The sequence below is a fragment of the Sapajus apella genome, unplaced genomic scaffold, assembly GCF_009761245.1.
Source record: "Sapajus apella isolate SASKATOON/1434 unplaced genomic scaffold, GSC_monkey_1.0 scaffold151, whole genome shotgun sequence".
NCBI lineage: Eukaryota > Metazoa > Chordata > Mammalia > Primates > Cebidae > Sapajus > Sapajus apella.
Window position 1 is genome coordinate 1,151,895 of NW_022437091.1, and position 15,576 is coordinate 1,167,470.

The following is a 15,576-nucleotide window of genomic DNA, read 5'->3' on the forward strand; positions in this document are numbered from 1 at the left end:
AAAAAAAAAAAAAAAAAAAAAAAAAAAAAAAAAAAAAAAAGTCTTAAGACTCCCTATTCTGGTTATTTCTCCCTATTCTGGTTATTTCTCCAATGGATACCACTGTTTCCCTTCCCCAAATTGCCAACCCATTTCTTCCACCCACACTCACTTGCTTGTCTCCCCGATGGTTCTGCTTCCACTGGTCCCATTGCCATTGTTGCTGGTGCTGCTGGTGGTATTGCTAGGATAATCCTTCTTGACTTCTTTCCTTTGTTGCTCATCCTGAGGCATTCACCAAGGAAATGTCACAAGGTATAAACAAGGTGGCAGACACACAGATTCCATTGGACAAAGGGAACAAAGGTAGACAAGGAAGAAATGAAAGTTCTTGATTATCTAGCCAGATTTTGAGCACCTCTATTTCCTAACAAAGGGAGTAAGAGAGGAAACAAAAAAACTACATAAAAGGAAGACATCAGCATGACAGATTCTGATGTCAAACTTTAGCTAACACCTGTTCCACTGACATTTCCCAGGAGAGTTACAAATTGGTGCTAGGCGGGGGCAGTGGTTCATGCCTATAATCCCAGTACTTTTAGAGGCTGAGGCTCGTGGATCAATTGAGGCCAGAAGTTTGAGACCAGCCTGGCCAACATGGCGAAACCCCATCTCTACTAAAAATATGAAAATTAGCCAGGCATGGTGGCACACGCCTGTAGTCCCAGCTACTTGGGAGGCTGAGGTAGGAGAATGATTTGAATCTGGGAGACAAAGGTTGCAGTAACTGGGATTGCACCACTGCACCCCACCATGGGCAACCTAGTGAGACTCCGTCTCAAAAAAAAAAAAAAAAAAAAAAAAGAGAAAGAAAAAGAAAGAAAGGAAAAGAAAAGAAGAAAAAGAAACAGGAGGAAGTGGGGGAGAGAGAGGGAAAAGAAAGCAAGTAAGAAAGAAAGTAAATTGGTGTTAGGTGGGCCAGGTGCAGTGGCTCATGCCTGTAATCCCAGCACTTTGGGAGGCCAAGGCAAGTAGCTTGCTTGAGCCCAGGAGTTCAAGACCAGCCTAGGCAACACAGCAAGACCCTGTCTCTATAAAAAATATATTAAAAAAGAAATTGGGCCAGGTGTGGTGGCTCACGTCTGTAATTCCAGCACTTTGGGAAGCCGAGGCGGCAGATCACGAGCTCAGGAGATCAAGACCATCCTGGCCAACGTGGCGAAACCCCGTCTCTACTAAAAATACAAAAATTAGCTGGGTGTGGTGGTGCATGCCTGTAATCCCAGCTACTCGGGAGGCTGAGGTACAAGAATCGCTTGAATCCAGGAGGCAGAAGTTGCAGTGAGCCGGGACTGCGCCACTGCACTACAGCCTGGCAACAAATCAAAAAAAAAAGAGATTGGTGCTAGGTCTGAGATTACAGTGACTTTCTACGCTGTCACTTCATTTTGAGCAAAGTACAGATTACTAATAACACATTATGTGCCCAACCCAACCTTGGTTTCTGAGACCCTCTTGAAAGTATGGCTCTTAACTACAGTCTCCAACAAAGTGTACTATGTCTTTTATGATTATTCTAAATAATAAACAAGCAGGGAAAGAGGATTCATAAAATGTTTAAAGTTGAAAGTGATAATCCACAACTACTCTTTCTTATTAACCCAATTCCAGGAGTGAGGTGGAAAATATTACCTCTTCTTTTTTATAGGGAGCTTCCAGCATGGCCTCAATCACTATATCAAAGTCATCAGATGCCATTCGGTCAGGCCTGAGGAGAGGATATTAATATGTAAGAACCTGTTTTATATTTTTCCTCCCTTTCCAGCAGCACACATTTCCTTTCCCCTCCAAGAAACAGACTTCAGGTTATATAGATTTCAGTTCTGTTTTTTCAACTGCAAAGGGACCTTACCAGATGTCACTTACTCTAGGTTTTTTTTTTTTTTTTTTTTTTTGAGGAGGGGGTTTGGCTCTTGTTACCCAGGCTGGAGTGCAATGGCGCGATCTCGGCTCACCGCAACCTCCGCCTCCTGGGTTCAGGCAATTCTCTTGCCTCAGCCTCCTGAGTAGCTGGGATTACAGGCACGTGCCACCATGCCCAGCTAATTTTTTGTAGTTTTAGTAGAGACGGGGTTTCACCATGTTGACCAGGCTGGTCTCGATCTCTTGACCTCGTGATCCACCCGCCTCGGCCTCCCAAAGTGCTGGGATTACAGGCTTGAGCCACCGCGCCCGGCCTCTAGGTTTATTTTTACGCTCTACAGATCTGAACTAGTTCTGCTTTGTGGCTTGGAATAGTCAAGGATAGGCCAGGCAAGGTGGCTCACACCTGTAATCCCAGCACTTTGGGAGGCCAAAAAAAAAAAAAATAAAAAATAAAAAAAATAAATATAGGCCCATTATTTCCAATGAAAGGGTAAAGAGGTAAGACTAAAAATCAGAAGTCAAAGCAACACCAAAATGCAATTTGCCCTAAGGTCTTCCTCTCCACCCACCCCAAACACCAATAATTAGGGCTTTATCCCTAAGCATTTTCTATCCAATATCAACTATAGTTTAGGTAACTCAGAAACATGAAGATTAAGACAGGCTCGACCAATCACATTCTGAAATCTTTCTGTCTGACAGGCAAGGTAAAACTTGCCTCCCCCAAGTTTTCACATCTAGCAACTGCCTTTCCCCAGGCCGTCGACCACTAGTTTGTCAAATAGAAAAATAGAACATACCAAAGAAAACCAATAGGATAAATTATTCAAAAGTTATTGGTCTGAAATTATCAACCCATACAACATGGATGAATCTCAAAATAATTATGGAGAGTGAAAGAAACTAGCCCCACACCCCAAAAGTACACAATGAACAATTCCATTTATATAAAATTCTAAAAAATGCAGACTAACCTATACTCACAGAAAGCAGATCAATGGTTGTTTAGGCATAGGAGTGAGGGGAAGGGCTGGGAAAAAAGAATTGTAAAAGGGCACAAGAAAAACTTTGGGGCCAGGAGTTGTGGTTCACACCTGCAATCCCAGCACTGTGGGAGGCTGAGGCAGGTGGATCACCTGAGGTCAGGAGTTCAAGACCAACCTGACCAATATGGTGAAACCTCATCTTGACTAAAAATACAAAAAATTAGCCAGGCGTGGTGGCACATGCCTATAATCCCAGCTACTTGGGAGACTGAGACAAGAGAACTGCTTGAACCCCCGAGAAGGAGATGGCAGCGAGCTGAGATCATGCCACCGCACTCCAGCACTCCAGCACTCCAGGCCAGGTGACAGACCAAGACTTCCTCTCAAAAAAAAAAAAAAAAAAATTAGCCAGGTGTGGTGGCAAGTGCCTGTAATCCCAGCTACTCGGGAGGCCTGCAAAGGCCAAGATCATGCCATTGCACTCCATCCTGGGTGACACAGCAAGACCCTGTCTCAAAAAAATAACAACAGGCCGGGCGCAGTGGCTCACACCTGTAATCCCAGCACTTTGGGAGGCTGAGGTGGGCAGATCACCTGAGTTCGGGAGTTCAAGACCAGCATGACTAACATGGAGAAACCCTGTTTCTACTAAAAATACAAAATTAGCTGGGTGTGGTGGCACATGTCTGTAATTCCAGCTACTCGGGAGGCTGAGGCAGGAGAATCACTTGAACCCAGGAGGCAGAGGTTGAGGTGAGCTGAGATGGTGACACTGCACACCAGCCTGGGCAACAAGAGCGCAACTCCATCACAAAAAAAAAAAAAAAAAAATCTTTGGGAGTGATGGTTTTATGGGTGTTTATCAAAACCCAACTAAGTGTACACATTAATGTGTACAGTTTTAGTATATGTGCTGCAGAAGCGAGCACAACGTATACAGTTTTATTGTGTGCTCGTTAAATGTACCTCAATCATGGTGTTAAAAAAAAAAAAAAAAAAGGCTGAGCACGGTGGCTCACGCCTATAATCCCAGCATTTTGGGAGCCCGAGGCGGGTGGATCATGAGGTCAAGAGATCGAGACCATCCTGGTCAACATGGTGAAACCCCGTCTCTACTAAAAATACAAAAAATTAGCTGGGCATGGTGGCACGTGACTAGTCCCAGCTACTCGGGAGGCTGAGGCAGAATTGCTTGAACCCAAGAGGCGGAGGTTTGTGGTGAGCCAAGATGGTGCCATGGCACTGCAGCCTGGGTAATAAGAGTGAAACTCCGTCTCAAAAAGAAAAAAAAAAAAAAACAAGTTGGGTGCAGTGGCTCACACCCATAATCCCACCACTTTGGAGGCCAAGGCAGGCGGATGACCCAGGAGTTCGAGACCAGCCTGGCCAGCATGGTGAAACCCCGTCTCTATTAAAAATACAAAAAATTAGCCAACCATGGTGGCGTGTGCCTGTAATCCCACCTACTTAGGAGGCTGAGGCAAGAGAACTGCTTGAACCTGGGAGGTGGAGGTTGCAGTGAGCCAAGATCTCACCATTGCATTCCAGCCTCAGCGAAAGAGCAAGACTCCGTCTCAAAACACACAAAAACCCTGAGGAATTTCTATGCAAGGAGGCTATCATAATCAGACTTTTTCATAACTGTAAGAACTTTGTTGGCCAGGCACAGTGGCTCACACCTGTAATCCCAGCAGTTTGGGAGGGTGAGCCAAGTGGATTACCTGAGGTCAGGAGCTTGAGACCAGACTGACCGATATGGTGAAACCTTGTCTCTACTAAAAATACAAAAATTATCTGGGCGTGGTGGCAGGCGCCTATAGTCCCAGCTACTCAGGAGGCTGAGACAGGGGAATCACTTGAACCTGGTTGGTGGAGGCTGCAGTGGGCAGAGATCACACCACTGCACTCCAGCCTGGGCGGCAGGGTGAGACCCCGTCTCAAAAAAAAAAAAAAAAAAAAGAGCTTTGTCCTCTTTAAAGCAGCTAATGCCCTGTGAAACAATGCAGCCCTGGTTGCCCTAAGAGTCCATATCCTATTTTGACAATTTAAAAAGTATAATAATAACTACACCTATGATTTATATTACCTACAACTGCTAGGTACTGTGCTAAGTATGTTATAAAGAAATAAGATTCTTAGAGAAAAATTAATTGGAGCGAAATTTTAGGGTTAAAATGGAAATCAAACCAAAATCAAATAAATCAGTATACATAAAAACCAGTGAACTCAATTTCTTTTTTTGAACTTAATTTCTGTCACCTAGGCCGGAGAGCATTGGCACAATCTGAGTTTACTGCAACTTCACCTCCCAGGTTCAAGTGATTCTCTTGCCTCAGCTTCCCAAGTAGCTGGGATTACAGGTGCCCACCACCATGACCAGCTGATTTTTATATTTTTAGTAGACATGGAGTTTCACCATGTTGGCCAGACTGGTCTCAAACTTCTGACCTCAGGTGATACACCCACCTTGGCCTCGCAAAGTGCTGGAATTACAGGCATGATCCACTGTGCCAGACTTCAATTTATTATAACAACACTTTACATTTATTTCGCAATCGAAGATAACAAATGCTGCTGCAGAAAGATAATATGATTCATACACAAATTTTTTAAAACTAAGGTTTTATGAACTGCTCAAAGTCATATACAGCTCAAGTGCTGGGCAGAGCGGATGGCCCATGTCTGCAATCCCACCACTTCGGGAGGTTAAGGCTGAAGAATGGCTTGAGGCCAGGAGGTCTAAATAAACAACATAATGAGGCCTCATTTAAAAAAAGTACAAAAATTAACTGGGCATGGTGGTGGGTGCCTGTAGTCCCAAAGACTTGGGAGCCTAAAATGGAAGGACTGCTTGAACCCAGGAGGTTGAGGCTACAGTGAACTGTGATCATGCCACCGCAATCCAGCAAAATTTCAAAAAGAGAAAAGGTCACACAGCTTAAATCGAGGCACTAATTTTTTATTTTTATTTTGAAACAGGGTTTCACTCTGTTGTCCAGGCTGGAGTATAGTGCTGCAAATCTCGGCTAACTGCAACCTCTGCCTCTCTAGGTCAAGCAAGTCTCCTATCGCAGCTTCCCGAGGAGCTGGGACCATAGGTGTGCACTGCCATGCCCGGCTAACTTTTCACATTTTTGGGTTGTTCTGTAGAGACACAGTCTCACCATGTTGCCCAGGTTGGTCTCGAATTCCTGGACTCAAGAGATCCAACCACCTTAGCCTCCCAAAGTGGTGGGATTACAGGTGTGAACCACCACATCTGGCCAGAGAAGATAATTCTTGTTCAGAAAGGTTTTCTGACTCCACATCTAACGTTATATCCATTATATCAGGTTGCTTCTCATACGGTAACTAACTTTATTTTATTATTTTTTTTTTTTGAGACGGAGTTTCACTCATGTTACCCAGGCTGGAGTGCAATGGCGCGATCTCGGCTCACCGCAGCCTCTGCCTCCTGGGTTCAGGCAATTCTCCTGCCTCAGCCTCCTGAGTAGCTGGGATTACAGGCACGCACCACCATGCCCAGCTAATTTTTTGTATTTTTAGTAGAGACGGGGTTTCACCATGTTGACCAGGATGGTCTCGATCTCTTGACCTCGTGATCCACCCGCCTCGGCCTCCCAAAGTGCTGGGATTACAGGTTTGAGCCACCGCGCCCGGCCTTGGTAACTAACTTTAAAGGAAAAAAAAAAAGTACACCGTATACCAATATATCTACTTTTAAATATATACTCACTGAACATGAATGTTCTTCTGATAGGTTTATCAAAACAATCAGTTCCATTAGCCAAACCTCACTGTTAGTTTTCTATATCTTTGGCATGTACAGTGTATACTTAAAAGTATTAGAAACCAGACTAATATATACTATCTAATTCACTATGGGAAAATGGTTCAAAAAAGAAAAGTTTTTCATACGCAGCTGTTTCTTTCAGTCATTTTGTCTGCCAAGTCTATACAAATTTTCTGTTATAAACTGTTTTTTACAATCTGCCTTTTCCCCACCAAATGAAATGCTTGATTTCCAGAATTGCTCATTGTTGAGTGCTAATGCAGGGTAGGGACAACTTAACACACACACTAAAACTTTCACTTAAGTTTACAAGCCTCTACAAATGAACTTCTTTGTACGAAGTTTTCACTCAGAAACAAATGAATCTATTTAAGTACAGACATACACAACACAACACACTATTTTAAAACTTGCAATTTCGGGCCGGGCGCGGTGGCTCAAGCCTGTAATCCCAGCACTTTGGGAGGCCGAGGCGGGTGGATCACGAAGTCAAGAGATCGAGACCATCCTGGTCAACACGGTGAAACCCCGTCTCTACTAAAACTACAAAAAATGAGCTGGGCATGGTGGCACGTGCCTGTAATCCCAGCTACTCAGGAGGCTGAGGCAGGAGAATTGCCTGAACCCAGGAGGCGGAGGTTGCGGTGAGCCGAGATCGCGCCATTGCACTCCAGCCTGGGTAACAAGAGCGAAACTCCACCCCCCAAAAAAAAAAAAAAAAAAAAAAAAAAAAAACTTGCAATTTCACTGGGTTTGGTGTCTTTCTAAATGTCCTAAAAGCAATAAGGTGGCAAACACTATGTATTTTCAGGCTGGTAGTTTTCTTACTCTCTTCATGTCCCAACCTAGGGTTAAGGTCTACTCAGTCTCATCCATATACAGAATATACAGAATATAGTGTCTTCTTCCATCCTGCTCCAAAAACATCATTAGAAACCCACAATCACGTCAGTTCCAAGACCAGGACATAGCACAAGCCAGCATACAGACCCCATTGCTAAAGAGGGCAAAGAGAACCACTGTCAGCCCAGTTCGGGAAGAATTCATCAAAAGCTGCAGCCCCAAGGGGTGATGGTAGCGCCATCTCCTGGGTCTGATCACTTAGCTGGGCACAAACACCTCCAAACTGAAGGCAGCTTAATAAAGAAGAGGAACAACGAGAAAGATAAAAACATTACTTGAAGGACTACCCTCCCCATGTTGTAGAGCTTTAAAAAATGGTCATATAGGCAACCAAGTGGCACAATCTCTGCGGGAACCAGTGTCCCAGAGCTCAATCTTCCTATGTGGCCTCATGATACGCCTAGGAACGACTGCTTGAAAAAGTTAAAAGGGAAAACCTGTAAAAGTCAATACAGCGATCGCGAGTCTTCGAGACTACAGATTGAGGCAGAAAGCTCAATTCCCCTCTCTCTCTCTCTCTCTGAAGAGTGGTACGAGTAGCTGAAAACTGATGATACGTGTGGTCTGAGGCCAGGAGGGTCGATGTTCCCTCTCCAGTGTGGGCAACCCTAAGTGTCACGGCTGCAAGGACCCGCAAAGAAAAATCACAGGATCCTAGAAACTGCATCTTTATCGGTACAGGATACAGCCACGAGGGTACCCACCTCTAAAGTCGTGCCAAAGGGCTACATTTATAAGTAGCTAACACTTCCAAGTCAAAACAAGCTTAAATCTGTTCATGACGCCATTTTGTGCCCGTGACGTCAGGGGGAGGCGCCGTGCAACTACGTCACGCATTAGTGACGTCTAGTGGGGGAACCGGGTTTCGGGGTTTCTCACCAGTTCCGGGTCCCCGCAGGGATGTCCCGGTTCTCTCCGTTCCTTTGGGTATGTTGCGGGGAGTGAGGCTCAAATATTTCTTAGAGTCTAGGCAAGAAAAGCAGCAGGGCAGATAGAGCTGCTACTCTTCCCGCAAAATGGCGGCAGCGCCACCGTCTTCCAGAACTTTCCCCAATCTGCGCATGCGCCAAAACACTCCGGCGTTGGCAGTAACCTCACCGGTTTCGCGGCAACCGTCCAAAGTACAGGTTCTCATTGGCTAAAGCCCTAAGTATGGGTGGAGCAAACTCAAATGCGTCTTAGCAACCACCGAATTCCCGTTGATTGGCTAACCTCAGACTTTAGAAAAGGGAAGCGTCCTTTGGTAGAAGCCCATCACTCTCTCATTGGTTAAATGACTTGCGGAGGGCGGGGAAAACGGGACGGAGAACGGGAGTGAAGAAGCCACCGACCCCACTCCCGGCGCTAGTGTAGACTAGACCAATGCGATGGGCGGAGCCAACGAAGATGGACAATTGACATCCTTGACTACCCCTTCTCTCATTTGCCGAAGGAGTCACGTCGGTCTTCCCGGTTAAACTTTGTAGAGAATAGCGGCATTTGCCTCACCTCCAGATCCTAAACTCCACATTCCCGTTCTGAGCTGGCTACCTACAGAACCCTCCCGACCACCTCTCCTGAACTCGGTGCTTGGGACCTAGGAAAAGCAGGTCTTGCCACAGACTTGTCTTCGTCCACACTCTGCCCTATCGTCAAGGCCTGGTCCCACAGGTCACAACTTCCGTTCAAATCAGTGCCCCTTCCCCCGCCCCCCCATTTCCCACTGCAAGGGTAAATTTGAAAGTTTTTTAGGCGATTCCTTAGATGTAGCAGTACTCCGAGCTCTCTAACTGGAAAGAAGGAACTGATGTCCACCCTTACTTTCCAAGGTCCTCTAGAAGCCCCTAGACACTTCAATGGTCTACTGTAGCTACCAAAAATGTAGCTGGTTGTAACATGGGGAGAGCCAGAGTCCGAGGACCTGATTTCCAATTCTGACTTTGCGAACATCACATCACTGTACCCATTTCAAATTCTCCCTCTGTAAAATGGCAAATTGGACTAGATGACCTCTTAGGATTTCAAACTGTAACTGTGGTTTTATTTAAAAAAAAAAAAAAAAAAAAAAAAAAAAAAAGGTAGATTCTTGCTGGAGATTCCTGGACGGATCCCAGTCTTCCCAAGAGGTAACAAAGGAGAGGTAACTAGTTGCCAGTGCAGTAGCTCAAGAATACAGAAGAGAAGCTGGCTTCATTCCCTATTCCATCTTTCTCCAAGGTGGCAAACTCTATGCCTCCTCCCCAGAGAAAAGCCTAACCACAGGTTCTAATGGACAAGAGCTCACTGTAGCTAGTCAGAAAGGCCTATATTCAGGAGTCCAAGAGTAATTGCTCAGTTTCCTAAGTAGAGAATACGGCTAGTCCCCTTTGGGTCTTGGATAGGTTAAGAGCACAGATCTGAACATGCCTGGGCCTAAGTGAGGTGTGGGAAAATAGCAGCAGGGGGCAGCAGGGTAGTGCAGGAAAGGGCTATAACTTTATTTCTATTTCCTCTTACACAAAACCATCAAAACAAGAACAGAGAAGGGCTGAAATTCTGTTCAAATCCCATGTTCTCAGGGATATTCCAGGGAGTTCTCGAGGCTGTGCGTAGCTTCAAATCCAACACTAATTCCTCACCCCCTGGCCTGAGGTCTTCAGATTGGTGGCTTGGGCCCTGCAATTAATTTAAATTCCTTGCCCACCTTGATGTAAGGCAGGAAAACAGATTGAAACGCTTCTCTCTGATGGGCAAGGGGAATCACAGCCCATAGATGTACTGCACCTTCTGTGCTACAGGAGCAGAACCTGAAGCTGCTTCCAAGGCTCTGGACACTTGTACGCAGGGCTAGAGGCCAATGGTATATGAGCGGCCTGTGGGGTTGTGAATAGCAGAACAAACTGGTGCTGTCACAGCCCACTCATACCACACCTTCTTGGAATTGCTGCATCGCCAGAAACGCACACAGATGGTCTGGCCTTCACGCACCGTTATAGGCTGCTGTAAGAAGAAAGACAGGGAGGGTCAGGGTGGAGCTGATAAATATGTGGCAATGTATTAAGGTAGGTGTGAAGATAAAATGATAAACATGACAGATTGTCCCAACCCTCATGAAAGTTATTTGAAGTTTATTAGAATACTGAACAATAAGACACTGAACAAATAATCAAAAGCGTGGTGAGTGCTGGAACACATACAGAGTGCTAGAAAAACACCTATGAAAGGGAACACTAACCTAGTCTAGGAGGTCAGAGAAAGTTTATCTGACAATAGAAATGTTTAAAGGAGACCTAGAAGATAGTTAATTGTGTGAAGAGACAAGCAAAGAACTTTACAGGCAAAAGAAAGGCATGAAAGCCTGAGGTAGAAAAGAAGATCAACTATTAGAAGAACCAAAAAGAAGGTCCATAAGGCTGAAGCAGTGTAAGCAAGGGGACAGTAGCTGCAAAGGCAGGCAAATAGTAGATCACATCAAGTCTTACAAGCAATGTTCCGGATTTTTACTTTTATGCTAAAGACAATGGGAAGATAATGAAGGGTTTTAAGCAAAAAAGAGAGTTACGATCAAATTTGAGTTTTTAAAAGATGACTCTTGCTCAAAGTAAAGAAGAGACAGAAGAGTAGCCAGAGTAGATGTGGAGAAGCCAGGCAGAATGCCACTCCAAATAATCCCAACAACTATCACTGGGATCCAAGAGCATATGAAATCAGAAAAACATGAGTCATAGTCAACTATCTTCCTAGGAGAAGGAAAGAAGCACAACACCACAGGCAAAAGTTACTCCTTAACCTACAGAGTCTTAAAAGCAGTTCCTACCTTAATAGGGAAGAGGATGGGAAACCATGAAAACATCCCAGGAGAGTGAGTCTCTGGACGGATACCTGTGTGGACAAAATAATGAAAAAATAGAGGTCTCTATGGCTGTGCCTTTTGCCTATGTTGAAGGGGGTCTCTTCTCTGATCACACAAACATCTCCATTCACTGAGTACTGGGCTCCCCATAAATCTAAATGACACATGTACATTTAGGCTGCCCAGGCAGCGCACCCTCATACTCTGCCATCCACTGCCAAAGACACTCACTCAGAGTGATGTCCTGATAAAGCACAGTCTCAAAGTAGCCTGCAAAGCCATGCAGTACTGTGTTCACCTCCACAGGAAACTCCAAGGTACAATAGCGGTTGTTGTCAATCATAGGATCTGTCAGGAAAGAATTATGTGGCTGACGGGGCCAGAAGCTCCAGACAACTTGGTAAAGCATGAACAAGACCCAAGAAGGAAGCACAGATAAGGCAAACTAAGGACAGCAAGGGAAGAAAGGAGGAAGGAAGAAGCCCACACGCCTCCAGTCAGAGGACAGCCATAAAAGAACCTACCTCTGTTGGGATGGCTGAAGGTGAAACAGGGCTGGGGTGCAGACAGCTGGTGAAAGTTGTGCAGCCGTACCACATAAGGCATCTCAAACTGTGCCTGTCAGAGAGAAAGAGAGAGAGACAGAGAGAGATAGAGTGTGTGTTGGGGAAGACAGACAAAAGATACCTTCTTCCCCAAGGATTAAAAAAACTTTTACTTCAGCACTTCCGTGATCCCTAACTTCCCCTTTGCCTTTTCATCCCCAGCAGAGGAAAACAATTGATGCAAATACAGAAAAATAAGAGGACTAAAGAGTACCACTCTTTCCAGAGAGAGTGGTTCTTTACCTCAGGGTCACGGTCCTTCTCCCTACAGGCTCGGACCTCATTGTACAGTTTGGAGGAGGAGATGGGAGCCAGGAAGGAAGTGTACTCCCCAGGGATGCTCACACCGTCATCTGCATAGCAGGAAACTCAAATTAGTTCCAGAGGGAGGGAAATGGTATGTCTCTACTAACTGAAGGATCAAACCTCCCATGTCAAACTGACCAACGTTGGCATGGGCATGGAAGAAAGGCAAATGCATGTTGTCATGTTACTAAGCCAGCCGGCTTCCAACTACTGGCAGGAAGGATTCTACTTTTAGGTTAATTTACAGAGTCACAGATTAAAACTGAAAGAACCCAAGAGTCTAAACTGGTGGTCCTTAACTTTTGTGGGGTCACAAAATCCCACAGAAGTTCCTGATGAAAGCTAAGCTCAGGATGTATATGTCAGCTCAAGGAGTCCACTCCCCTCATTTTTTTTTTTTTTTTTGAGACAGAGTCTCGCTCTGTTGCCCAGGCTGGAGTGCAGTGGCACTATCTCGGCTCACTGCAACCTTCTCCTCCAGGGTGCAAGTGATTCTTGTGCCTCAACCTCCCAAGTAGCTGGGATTACAGGCACATACCACCACACCTGGCTAATTTTTTTATTTTTAGTAGAGATAGGGTTTTGCCATGTTGCCCAAGCTGGTCTCGAACTCCTGACCTCAAGTGATCCACCCACCTTGACTTCCCAAAGTGCCAGGATTACAGGTGTGCGCCACCATGCCCGGCCCACTCCCCTCATTTTACAAATATGAACACTAAGGTTTGGAGAGATGGCTTCATTTGCTAAGGGCAGAGGCAGTGGAGCAGTAGCTCTCAAAACTCATATGATCTGACCCAGGTCCAACCCACTTTCCCCTAAACCCTCTACCCTCCTCCCATGTTGCTGCCTCACCCATCATCACCCTCCACATATACCCCAACCTGGGGGCACCTTTTAGGAAGTGCTGGGCTCCATCCAGGCATTCAGGTGACAACTCATTGTCAGCAAATGAGCCCAGAAGTTCACTGACAATGATGTCTGCTTTCTCTGGAGCCACCCATTCCCTCATGTCTGATGAGACTACAGTCACCTGGCTTCCCCATTCTTCAAACTGCCAGTTCTCTAGCCTGAAACAAAGATAATAAGGTGAGGAGAGATGTTAAGGAAACTTGGCAATGGGGACTAGCTTCCCAGCAAGCAGGTTGCTACTCACGTCACCACGGCATTTGGGTTTTTCTCCACAGCGTACAGCTTTATCCGCCGGTCAGCCTGCTTGGCTGCCCGCAGGGAAGCGTTCACCAGGGGACCCCGTCCTGCTCCCAGCACCATCAATACCCTAAGAAAGAAAGGGGAAAAGTCAAACAGACTTGGCATACACAGATGTAGGTACGCAAGTTCCTGGGATTGAGGGGAAGCACTCACTGGACATTGGTATCCTTCTGCTCTTCTGGTACTCGGTCTAACAGACATTTATAGATGGCCTGGAGGAAGGAGAGAAGATCCCATGGCTATAATGCCATCCTCCCCAGGTCATGCTGCCCCTGTGCTTTCCTCACCCTGGGCACCACACAGTACCTGCTGGTACTGAGAGTATTTGATGGGGTCCTTTTCAAACACTTCATATGTCTGAGATTCCAGATTGTCCATCAGTGGCTGATAAATGAGGAAAAGGACATAGTTTCTGGCAAAGGACAATTCATTAAAATATCAAAAACTTCACACTGCTTTCTGAGCTTTAGTAAGATTTGGAGGTGTCTACTCTCAAGATACATTTTCCACCCCACCTTCCTCCTCTCAGTGCACTCCAGGCCCACCTGAAGCGGAGATTGCAGATAGTCTTCATAGCCCTTAGCAAAGAGTTCATAGGCATTAGGTGGAGGACGGTTTTGGCTTAAGTATTCCAAGTATTGGAGGTAGGAGCAGAACTCCTTCTCTGAGTGGTGGTTGGTGCCTGTGATGATGAACTGCACCTCCAACTATAAGAAAAGTCAGACCATCAGACACAGCCCCAAACCAAGATTCTGGAATATTATGGTACATGGGCAAAGAGCCCTGGTGTAAAATAAGGCCCAGGGCAACATTTCTTTCCCCCCTCCCCCAAAACCGAGTCTCGCTATGTTGCCCAGGCTGGGGTGCAATGGTGTGATCTCGGTTCACTGCAACTTCCACCTCCCGGGTTCTAGCAATTCTCCTCCTGAATAGCTGGGACTATAGGCGTGTGCCACCAGGCTGGGCTAATTTTTGTATTTTTAGTAGAGACATGGTTTCACCATGTTGGCCAGGCTGGTCTAAAACTCCTGACCTCAGGTGGCCACTTGCCTCAGCCTCCCAAAGTGCTGGGATTAGAGGCATGAGCCACCGCACCCAACACAGACCAACAGTTCTCTAGCATCTGTCCCAATACCAACAAAGGCTTCATGCTGGATGGCGCGGTGGCTCACGCCTGTAATCCCAACACTTTGGGAGGCCGAGACAGGTGGATCATTTGAGGTCAGTTCAAGACCAGCCTGGCCAACATGGTGAAACCCGTCTCTAATAAAAATGCAAAAATTAGCCGGGAGGTAGTGGGTCACGCCTGTAATCCCAGCTACTCAGGAGGCTAAAGCAGGAGAATCGCTTAAGCGTGGGAGGCAGAGGTTCCAGTTAGCAGAGATCATGCGCTGCACTCCAGTCTGGGTGACAGAGTAAGACCCTATCTCAAAAAAAAAAACAAAAGAAAAAAAAAAGAAAAGAAAAAAAGAAAAACCCCTCTTATGCCATAAAATTATCATCAACACCCAAAGAGCCCCAAGGATCCTTGCTGTAATTTCCTAAATGAAACCTTCTGCAAAGTTCTCATAAGGTCTGCTTCCTTTTGAAAGGCTCCTACGGCTACTACTGTCACTTGCCTTTTTGTTCTCAAGACACCCAACTTCACTGAAATTGCTACCCAGAAACCAAAGAGTCATCTTCAGGGCGGGCATGGTGGCTCATGCCTGTAATCCCAGCATTTTGGGAGGCCTGGGTGGGTGGATCACCTGAGGTCAGAAGTTCGAAACCAGCCTGACCAACATGGTGAAACCCCGTCTCTACTAAAAATACAAAGATTAGCTGGGCGTGGTGGCACATGCCTGTAATCCCAGCTACTCAGGAGGCTGAGGCAGGAGAATCATTTAAACCCAGGAGGCAGAGGATACAGTGAGCCAAGATCGCGCCATTGTACTCCAGACTGGGCAACGAGATCGAAACTCCAACACACACACACACACACACACACACACACACACACACACACACTGGCAGCCTCACAGGACACACACACACACACACACACACACACACACACAC

General features: G+C 45.9%; 2 protein-coding genes across 12 annotated transcripts in view; both read right to left on the minus strand.

Moving 5' to 3' along the window:
• RBM23 (RNA binding motif protein 23) overlaps nucleotides 1–8,657 on the minus strand; it is a 19,972-nt gene extending 11,315 nt beyond the window's left edge. For 2 of the 4 annotated variants that reach the window (XM_032265562.1, XM_032265563.1), the window contains exons 1-3: nucleotides 8,467–8,657; nucleotides 1,672–1,747; nucleotides 152–264 (exon numbers count right to left, since the gene is read on the minus strand). In XM_032265562.1, coding sequence (XP_032121453.1) covers nucleotides 152–264; nucleotides 1,672–1,737 — 179 coding nt within the window. In that variant the 5' untranslated portion in view covers nucleotides 1,738–1,747; nucleotides 8,467–8,657. The remainder of the gene's footprint in view (nucleotides 1–151; nucleotides 265–1,671; nucleotides 1,748–8,466) is intronic. The other 2 variants (XM_032265560.1, XM_032265561.1) reach the window with 1 other exon arrangement.
• A 1,362-nt stretch (nucleotides 8,658–10,019) lies between these two features.
• PRMT5 (protein arginine methyltransferase 5) overlaps nucleotides 10,020–15,576 on the minus strand; it is a 9,071-nt gene continuing 3,514 nt past the window's right edge. For 4 of the 8 annotated variants that reach the window (XM_032265553.1, XM_032265554.1, XM_032265558.1 and 1 more), the window contains 11 exons: nucleotides 14,064–14,225; nucleotides 13,825–13,902; nucleotides 13,672–13,730; nucleotides 13,463–13,585; nucleotides 13,201–13,376; nucleotides 12,247–12,356; nucleotides 11,923–12,016; nucleotides 11,630–11,746; nucleotides 11,363–11,427; nucleotides 10,477–10,545; nucleotides 10,020–10,221 (listed from right to left, as the gene is read on the minus strand). In XM_032265553.1, the coding sequence (XP_032121444.1) occupies nucleotides 10,072–10,221; nucleotides 10,477–10,545; nucleotides 11,363–11,427; nucleotides 11,630–11,746; nucleotides 11,923–12,016; nucleotides 12,247–12,356; nucleotides 13,201–13,376; nucleotides 13,463–13,585; nucleotides 13,672–13,730; nucleotides 13,825–13,902; nucleotides 14,064–14,225 (1,203 nt within the window). In that variant the 3' untranslated portion in view covers nucleotides 10,020–10,071. Of the gene's footprint in view, nucleotides 10,546–11,362; nucleotides 11,428–11,629; nucleotides 11,747–11,922; nucleotides 12,017–12,246; nucleotides 12,357–13,200; nucleotides 13,377–13,462; nucleotides 13,586–13,671; nucleotides 13,731–13,824; nucleotides 13,903–14,063; nucleotides 14,226–15,576 lie in introns of all 8 variants that reach the window. The other 4 variants (XM_032265555.1, XM_032265556.1, XM_032265559.1 and 1 more) reach the window with 2 other exon arrangements.